The sequence below is a fragment of the Alosa pseudoharengus genome, unplaced genomic scaffold (genome assembly GCF_046254945.1).
Source record: "Alosa pseudoharengus isolate Yale_2024_CS ecotype anadromous, Long Island Sound unplaced genomic scaffold, YU_APseudo_1.1 YU_APseudo_1.1_scf_6, whole genome shotgun sequence".
Classification (NCBI taxonomy): domain Eukaryota; kingdom Metazoa; phylum Chordata; class Actinopteri; order Clupeiformes; family Clupeidae; genus Alosa; species Alosa pseudoharengus.
Genome location: NW_027468848.1, coordinates 8,484,109 through 8,494,108, shown reverse-complemented (window position 1 = coordinate 8,494,108; position 10,000 = coordinate 8,484,109). Strand labels below are relative to the sequence as shown.

Below are 10,000 nucleotides of genomic sequence, written 5' to 3'. Positions count from 1 at the left end.
TGTTTACACACTGACCCATACTAGTGAGGCTAAGGCAGGGGTCCCAAACTCAAATGAGCTGGGGGCCAATTCTGCCAACGTCATCTGATTGGAGGGCCGGCTATTTCTGAAAATGCAATGTTCTTTTTTTCAAATACCACACAAAACTGCAAACAGAAAGTGCTAGCAACCTTAGCTTATAAATAAAATAATGATAAAATAAATATTAATACAAATTATAAAACAAATGAAAAGCATAAAAACAGGTATGTGTGTGTTTCACACCAAATAAAAATATTTTCCTCTCATAACTTTTTTAAACCTGGCAAACTATAGGCGTCAGGGTTAAGAAAGCAACACCATTGGATTTTTATATCAAAATGTCAAAAGGCCATGGCTTGAAAGTGGTCAGAGATAAAGTCCTACTGTAAATGTAAAAATCTTTGAGTAAAACAAAAAGTTTATGAAGGGGGTAAATTTACCCATCTAATTTGCCACTGGATGGCAAGCACCTCAAATGATGCACCTTTCAATAAATACTGGATGAACATATTTGAGCAGGTTTACTTTACTTTTTTCATATTACCCACATAACAAATTAACAGGAAAACACCTAAGATGTATATCAACACCTAAGATGTATATGGTTTCTAAACCACAAGGCCTACAATAAAGTATTCTGGTTAAATCAGTTCCTATGGCGGGTAATCTGAGTACCCAGAAGTTCGCATCATATTGCAGGTGACTTTGTAGTTTAGAGCCCTATTTCTACTAGCCCTGCTGTCTGTACCACGTCCATTACGGACACTATCATCACGATTACCACTGCAACCTCCAAGCTATGTTGGGCAGAGGGTCGAAATAAGCATGGTATGCTTAGTGGACACCGTCGTATACACGCAGATGCACCTCCATTCAATAGACGATCGATCATAATCTCCAAAAGGATATTCTCCTTCATATTTAGAATAGGTGAATAACATAGCCTACCTAAGACTTTATCACACGTAAACGTTTTTCAACATTTGGTGTAGGCCTATTTCTGCTTAATTTCTGCTTCAATTTCTGCAACACTATGGCTTGCATCGCTTCCGCGTCATTACAAATGCACGTCTTTGTGTTTCTCGCGTGTAATACAAGTAGGCCTATTTCCTGAAAACTTTGCGCAGCGATTTTGGGTTTGAATGAAGCTCTGGATGTCTAGCACATAGTGGAGCAGAGTACAAATGAGATTTGTCACCGTACTTGGAACTATCGTCTATTTTAATCAGTATCGTTGTTTGTCACAATTAAAAAGTCTCAAGGGCCGGATTACATTATTATTTTGACATACGTCGCGGGCCGGGTGTTTGAGACCCCTGGGCTAAGGAGACCAGGTGAGACTGGCTCATGTTGTTGTCGGTGCACCTTGCACACTTGACATTATTTCCCCAGCATGGTAGAGCAGAGGTGCAGAAAGGGAACTATATAGTGTGTATTCTGAGAAGAAACTATATATAGTGTGTATTCTGAGAAGGACCTATATATAGTGTGTATTCTGAAAAGGAACTCTATGTAGTCGGCGTTCTGAGATGGCTCGTCTTTAAGGGTTGGAGCCCAACGCAGCAGCAGCAACACATGAGATGAGATGAGATGAGATGAGATGAGATGAGACTTCCTCTGCAAACTGTTGCCACCTCGCTGCCTGCAACTCAGAAGCAGGGCCCCACCAGAGCCTTGTTCTTTCTCTGTGTGTGTGTGTGTGTGTGTGTGTGTGTGTGTGTGTGTCTGTGTGTCTGTGTGTCTGTGTGTCTGTGTGTCTCTGTGCCTGTGTCTGTGTCTGTGTCTGTGTCCGTGTCTGTGTCCTATTTAACCTTCAGCCTATTTAACAAAGCTGGTGAAATATCAGCCTCTTGTACAGCATATTTGCGGTCGTGGCTCCAAATCCCAATATCTTGTGCTTATATTTGGCAGGTTGGGTCACGTACAGTACATAGGCTGATCACTAGGGGTCTCAGCATAGCTGGATTTACAAAAGTGATTTCATCCATTATTAGACGTCTGGAAGTGTTGTATCCAAGTGTCCATAACATCTGTTGTGCTGTTGCTTTGTTATTGTCAACAGTCACATGACTGAATCTTTGCTGAGCAATGATTACACACATTAAATTTGTGTCCTAACGTAATATTTATTCTGACTTGTGGACACAAATAAAGAAGTAAAGTGTGTGTGTGTGTGTGTGTGTGTGTCTGTGTGTGTGTGTGTGTGTGTGTGTGAGAGCGAGTTAGAACAGAGATGGTGAATCACACCGGCGAAGTCTAGACAGAGCAAGTGTGTGTGTGTAGCCAGAGGCTGTCTTGTTTAGACTGGGTCTCACTCTTACGAGCCCTCAAGATGACACGTCCTCCTTAACACACGCAAGCGTCATTCTTCCAGTCTAAGATCATGACTGTGTGTGTGTGTGTGTGTGTGTGTGTGTGTGTGTGTGTCGGGCAGCTGAGGATATTGCCACACATAGAAGTATGTTTTGTTTTTCCTTGGGTCTCTCTGCTATCCTGTTCTCATCTTCTCTGTGGATGACCTGTTGTTAGCTGGACATACGCCAATATAAAATATAGCCCTGTGTGTGTGTGTGTGGCTTTAACCAGCTGTGTGGATGAGCTGTAAGTTGGACAAACACCAGTGATGTCAGTATAAAATAATGTTCACTCTGTGCGTGTGTGTGTGTGTGTGTGTGTGTGTGTGTGTGTGTGTGTGTGTGTGTGTGTGTGTGTGTGTGTGTGTGTGTGTGTGTGTGTGTGTGTGTGTGTGTGTGTGTGTGTGTGTGTGTGTGTGTGTGTGTGTGTGTGTGTGGATGAGTTGTCAGTTGGACAAACGCCAGTCATGTCAGTGTAAGATAATGTCCCTGTGTGTGTTGCGTTGTCTCCAACCAGCTGTGTGACTGAGCCGCTAGTTGAAGAGGTCCCAGTCATGTTATAGTGAGTTGTGTGTGTGTGTGAGTGAGTGAATGAGCCTTTAGTTGGAGGCATGTCGGTAGTGTTGGTGATGTCACACTCCACACACCAACCACGGCCTAGTATCTTCTGCCACAGGATGTGGAGAAACAGTCCACCTCCTCTCTCCACCTCCTCTCTCCACATCCTCCTCTCTCTACATCCTCCTCTCTCCACATCCTCCTCTCTCCACCTCCTCTCCACCTCCTCCTCTCTCCACATCCTCCTCTCTCCACCTCCTCTCCACCTCCTCCTCTCTCCACATCCTCCTCTCTCCACCTCCTCTCCACCTCCTCCTCTCTCCACATCCTCCTCTCTCCACCTCCTCTCCACCTCCTCCTCTCTCCACATCCTCCTCTCTCCACCTCCTCTCTCCACCTCCTCTCTCTCTGTTAGTGAGACTGTGTTGTGAGGTGGTGTGTGTGTTGCTCTGTGTGTTAGCTGTGTTCGTGAGACTGTGTGAGGTGGTGTGTTGCTCTGTGGGTTAGCTGTTTTAACTGTGTTAGTGAGACTGTGTGAGGTGGTGTGTGTGTTGCTCTGTGTGTTAGCTGTGTTCGTGAGACTGTGTGAGGTGGTGTGTGTGTGTTGTTCTGTGGGTTAGCTATATTAGCTGTGTTAGTGAGACTGTGTGAGGTGGTGTGTGTTTTACAATGCAGACTTTGCTAGTTTAGTGAGGTTTGCTTGAGTGTTGTGTATCGGCACTGTGTAAAAAAATACAGAACTTCTCACTGTCTTGCGTTTGGCATTAGTTTAAGTGAAACAGCAGGGCTACAGGTGTGTGTGTGTGTGTGTGTGTGTGTGTGTGTGTGTGTGTGTGTGTGTGTGTGTGTGTGTGTGTGTGTGTGTGTGTGTGTGGTGTGTGTGGTGTGTGTGTGTGTGGTGTGTGTGGTGTGTGTGTGTGTGGTGTTTGTTTTGTGTGTTTGTTTTGTGTGTTTGTTTTGTGTGAGAGTGCGGGAGATCGATCAGTGACTCCAGGGGCTTAGAGGAGAGCTGTGGTCTGTGGCCAGAGATGCATTCCACCGCTGGAATGAGGAGAATGCAGCCTCTTCACACACATACACTCTTCACACACACACACACACACACACACACACACACACACACACACACACAGGAGAATGTAGCCTTTTACTTTACCTTCATGATTTTGATGAATTTGAAGAGGAGTTTCTCTCGGTCCTGGGCTTTCTCCTGGAGGATGATTATGGAGCGGACCCTGTGCCACGACACACACACACACACACACTTCACACACACACACACACACACACACACAGGAGAATGTAGCCTCTTCACACACACACACACACACACACAGGAGAATGTAGCATCTTCACACACACACTCTCATAGCAGCTCTCATAGCAGCCTCCTCACACATGTACACTCCTCACACACACACACTCTCTCTCTCTCAGAACAGACGCTCACTTAACACACTCTCCATACACACACAGACACTCTCATAAAAGCCTCCTCACACACGTACAGTCTTCACACACACACACACCCTCTCCTCACCCACACACACACACACACATGCTCATAGCAGTAGACTCTTCACACACATACTCTCCACACACACACACACACACACACACACACACACACACTCACATGCAAATGCACACTCTCTTCTCTTGCCATCTCCACTGTCTCTAATCCTGCCTCAGCTTTGTGTGTGTGTGTGTGTGTGTGTGTGTGTGTGTGTGTGTGTGTGTGTGTGTGTGTGTGTGTGTGTGTGTGTGTGTGTGTGTGTGTGTGTGTGTGTGTGTGTGTGTGTGTGTGTGTGTGTGTGTGTGTGTGTGTGTGTGTGTGTGTGTGTGTGTGTGTGTGTGTGTGTGTGTGTGTGTGTGTGTGTGTGTGTGTGTGTGTGTGTGTGTGTGTGGAGAGTATGTGTGTGTGTGTGTGTGTGTGTGTGTGTGTGTGGAGAGTATGTGTGTTATATAACCTCAGTTGGTCCCTGGTGTGTCTCATCCTTCTCAATCCGCTCCACAGTATGTAAGTAATGAACGAAGGGACAGTTACTCTGTGAAACATAATTAAACCCTGCTTTCTTTTTCTCTCCCTCTCTCTCTCACTCCCTCTCTTGCCCTCTTGCTCTCCACCATGTTTCTCTCTCTCTTTACCTCTCCACCAATCTCTCCCTCTCTCCCTCTCTCTCTCCTTCTCTCTCCATATCTCTCTCTCTCTCTCTCTCCCTCCCTCTCTCTCTCTCTCTCCCTCTCTCCCTCTCTCTCTCTCTCTCCATATCTCTCTCTCTCCCTCTCTCTCTCTCTCTCTCTCTCTCCCTCTCTCTCTCTCTCTCTCTCTCTCTCCAGTCCTCCAGCCCTTCCTCCTAAGAAGCGCCAGTCGGCTCCGTCTCCCACACGTGTGGCAGTGGTGGCGCCCATGAGCAGAGACACCAGCGGCTCCAGTCTTCCCATCGGCATCACCAAACAGGTGTGTGTGCGTGCGTGTGTGTGTGTGTGTGTGTAGATGAGTGATGCTTGTGTGCGTGTGTGTAGATGGGTGATGCTTGCGTGTGTGTGCGTGCGTGTTGGTGTGAATTTTGTGAAAGAAATGGACAGATTGATTTAAAAATTATGACATAACCATCAACACAAGCATTTACAAAGCATGATTATTGCAGTACTTGTTACTTATTCATGTTTTTCTTTCACCTTTTTCATTTACATTATTAGTAATTAGCCACTGTACAACTGTACACTGTAGGCCACTGTACAAACTATTACTATTTAGAACAGTGGTCCCTAAACTACGGCCCGCCACCTCATTTTGGGTGGCCCCCCAAAACATGTCCGTGGTATATAGCAACCGGCCCGCACAGGAATACGACATCGTCAAACTATAACCTCCGTAATTTCCCCCATTCATTCTCTATGGCGAGTCTTAACAGTACACATGTAATACTCTTTTTATCCACTGGTGGTTGTTTTGGCGCTGTTTCGCGTTTGCCATCAAAAACGCAATGAAATGTAGGCCTAACAATGTACAGTAAGAGGCCTGTGCTGAATGCATCAGTGCTCAAAGTATTCTAAAAGTTTATCAATGAATTGTTAATAACTAACTAACTTATATTCAAGTCATATTTCTGGGATTTTCTGGGATAATTATTTTTATTTGTTCAAATGTTCATACAATGTTCACAAGTTCAGGTGAGTGAAAGTTAGAATGGTGGTCATTTCAGACCACTTCTGCACTTCATAAAATTCTCATAGTTTGAGAACTTTACATTTTCAGAGTTCAGAGTTCACACATTTTTAATGAACTATACTTTTGGGACTACCTGCTAATACTTTGTATTATTTAATTTCTAGTTACATTTTACACTGATATGGCATGATGGCAATATAAACACAGCTAACAATGGTATTAAATTGCAATAGCCTATAGATTAAATGTAATGGAATATTCAACTAAGGTAGACTGCTGTTGTTCACAGCACTAAGCTATTTATGGTTACTGATATACTCCGAGTCTCTGGCCCTCTCTTACAGCCAGGCATAGTAAGCTGGCCCTCGGAAGAAAAAGTTTGGGGACCACAGACAGTGCTGTGCATCAGTTAAGACATTTATTTATATAATAACATTTATTTATTTACGATACATTTTATGATGCATTAAAAAATAATTGATGTCCTATTTTAATTAAGGCATTAAGACAAAAGGCAAAAGATGTTTTTTATTCCTCCCTTTAGTCAATTTCAGCATGGGTGTCTTAACTTTTGCACAGCACTCTATAAACTATAAGACTTCTCTTTCATGTCATTACACTGTATTGGTGCTGTGCAAGTCGAATTGAGTGCCTGTCACTTTAATGCCGTGACGGCCCGTGAGGCTTGCTTGATTCTCACGGTTTTAAGCTAACTTAGTAGCGTTGTTGTGCATGGTGCATAAGAATATGTGGATGAAATGAATTATGTTTCCCATGTCATTTGGTAAAATAAATGTTCAAAAACTCTGAGAAAATCTATCTTGGATTATAGCAGATAAGTGTCTTGTATCATTTCTATAATTTTGGTAAGCTCTACAGGAATTACAAACTATCTCCAGATGTAAATGGTTGCGTATCCTATTACTCAAATTCAATTAAACCCACCAATAGGCTAGCTAGAACTTAGTTTCACAGCCTAGGTATGTTAGCAACACAGGGCTTGAAAGCATTGCCTGTATCACAAACAAAAACGAAACACTGCGTGGAATTTATCTGGGAATAGGCTACTGAAGGTAGGGGCGAGCTACCTCGCTGGCGTGTTTAATTTGGTTCCTTGGTTAACATAATGAAGCCTACGTTTTTTTGCACAAAATTGCGTCTGCTAATAAACTTAAACATAAACACAAACAAGCGTGATCTCCTGTGGAATCCCTGACTGCGCCTTCAACGTTAGCCTACTATCATTTGTTGACATCAAACCTGAACGAACGGCAGCTGTTCCTGAAGTTCACTTGCGTGTTTTTTTTTTTTTTTAATTAGCCAACTTTTTTTGCAGTGGCGCTTGAATTCCAGGATCGGCGCTGCGCCGCTGATGAATACATTGTAGGGGAAACACTGGTGTGTGTGCGTGCGTGCGTGCGTATGCGTGCATGATCGTGTTTGTGTTTGTGCTACTGAGGTCTACCTCACATGAGCTGTTCATGAACCATGAACCTGTTCATGAACTCAAATCTGCTGTTCTCATGAGGCCACGTGTCTGTCAGAATAGAAAGTCCCTAAAATACAAAATATCAAAATATATAAAAACGCCAAGCTGCTCAGAACAAGTTTGCTCTAGAAAGTGAATTCTACAGCAGAAAATTGTCTTTGTGTGTGTTTGTTGGGCCCATGGGCACTTGCTTATCTGTGTGTGTGTGTGTGTGTGTATGGTGTGTGTGTGTGTGTGTGTGTGTGTGTATGGTGTGTGTGTGTGTGTGTGTGTATATGGTGTGTGTGGTGTCTGTGTGTGTATGGTGTGTGTGTGTGTGTGTGTGTGTGTGTGTATGGTGTGTGTGTGTATGGTGTGTGTGGTGTCTGTGTGTGTATGGTGTGTGTGTGTGTGTGTGTGTGTGTGTGTGTGTGTGTGTGTGTGTGTATGGTGTGTGTATGTATGGTGTGTGTGTGTGTCAGGACTACGAGGCGGACGCGCTCCAGCGGCGCTTCTCTGGGGGAAGTCACTCGTACGGCGGCGAGTCTCCGCGTCTGTCCCCCTGCAGCAGCATGGGCAAACTCAGCAAGTCGGACGAGCAGCTCTCCTCCATCGAGCAGGACAGTGGACAGTGCTCACGCAACACCAGCTGTGAGACGCTGGGTAAGACACACACACACACACACTTATACTTATACTTATACACACTACTTATACACACGTCCATGAGCCTTCTCTTCCTGCAGTCACCTCTATGGGGTCCCCACATCCCTAGATAACATATACACACACACACACACACACACACACACACACGTCCATGAGCCTTGTCTTCCTGCAGCAGTCTCGTGGGCTGACCACATCCCTACATATATACACACTCTCACACACACACACACACACACACACACACACACACACACACATCCATGAGTGGCCTCTGTGGGCTGACCACATCTCTGTGTGAGTGACGGGGGGAAATGAGGGTGGTGTTGATGGGAAAGGTGTGTTGTCATGGGCACCCCTCATGAACCGTCCGCTTACTGCCCTCATCCCCTGAGGAAGGAAGGATGTGGTGTGTGTGTGTGTTGTCTGATGGACTGACCCTCACCCCCCTTCCTCGCATCAGGTCGTACGTGAGCCCCTCCCCATTTGTTGTGTTATATAAGATGCTAGCTGTTAGCCTGGCAAGCCAAACTCACTCACAAATTGAATAGAGTCTGGTCTCTAGCGATTGGGAATCATTTACAAGCTTTTTTTTTTTTTCCTTTTCAAAATTACAAACTGACAAAAAAACAACATTGGTGGTCAGGAAACAGTCTATGTGAGCCTATATTTGCCATTCTTCCGACTGTTGACAGGCGCTGGTACAGTACTACCGTTTATCACAGCCCCTTACGGTTTGGAATCTACATGTGGCACACTGAATTGGCCTGAGTAAGTGGTAGTGTTGGCTAGATCAGATGTTAGCTGTGTCCAAGCTGGCTAAATTGGCCTGAGTAAGTGGTAGTGTTGGCTAGATCAGATGTTAGCTGTGTCCAAGCTGGCTAAATTGGCCTGAGTAAGTGGTAGTGTTGGCTAGATCAGATGTTCGCTGTGTCCAAGCTGGCTAAATTGGCCTGAGTAAGTGGTAATGTTGGCTAGATCAGATGTTCGCTGTGTCCAAGCTGGCTAAATTGGCCTGAGTAAGTGGTAGTGTTGGCTAGATCAGATGTTAGCTGTGTCCAAGCTGGCTAAATTGGCCTGAGTAAGTGGTAGTGTTAGCTAGATCAGATGTTAGCTGCCTGTGTCCAAGCTGGCTGAATTGGCCTGCATACGTTTTAGTGTTAGCTAGATCAGATACTAGCTGTATCCAGGGAGATTGAATTAGCCTGCATGAATTTGAGTGTTAACTGGAAGTTAGCTGTATCCATGCAGAGTGTTACCAGGATGTTAACTGACTCCATGCTGAGTGAATGGTCCTGAGTGACGGAATTAAAGGACTAGGGCGAGACGAAAAACTCTTGACGCACATTCAGTCTAGAGGCAATAGTCATGCTATTACAGCACGCAAAGAAAACAAGTGGTTCCGCTTAAAAAAAAGCCGACTTGTTCAGTTTGTGTATCTTTCTTTGGCCCTAACAGAGATAGCATGGATAGTTAGCTTGTTTACAGTTGATTCCATTGTTGCGAAGCCTGCTTCCAGGCTCAACCGCCGTCCTGCTATGATTGTTATAGTTACCATTCCTAAGCATTGATATGGAATGGTGCTTACACTTTTTTTTTTACCAGATCTACTTCATCGGTGTCCCGTTATTCGATAGATAGATAGATAGATAGATAGATGTTTTATTGATCCCCAAGGGGAAATTCAGAATTAATATCCACCCCGCCAGCCAATCAGAACCATGGTTAACTGCGTCATTACATGCTGCATCCATATTC

General features: G+C 44.6%; 1 protein-coding gene across 1 annotated transcript in view; it reads left to right on the top strand.

Moving 5' to 3' along the window:
• The window catches only part of LOC143106468 (rap guanine nucleotide exchange factor 1-like), a 42,102-nt gene that overhangs the window by 3,675 nt on the left and 28,427 nt on the right, over positions 1-10,000 (top strand). The window contains exons 5-6 of the mRNA XM_076270743.1: positions 5,274-5,394; positions 8,059-8,239. Of these exons, the coding sequence (XP_076126858.1) occupies positions 5,274-5,394; positions 8,059-8,239 (302 nt within the window). The remainder of the gene's footprint in view (positions 1-5,273; positions 5,395-8,058; positions 8,240-10,000) is intronic.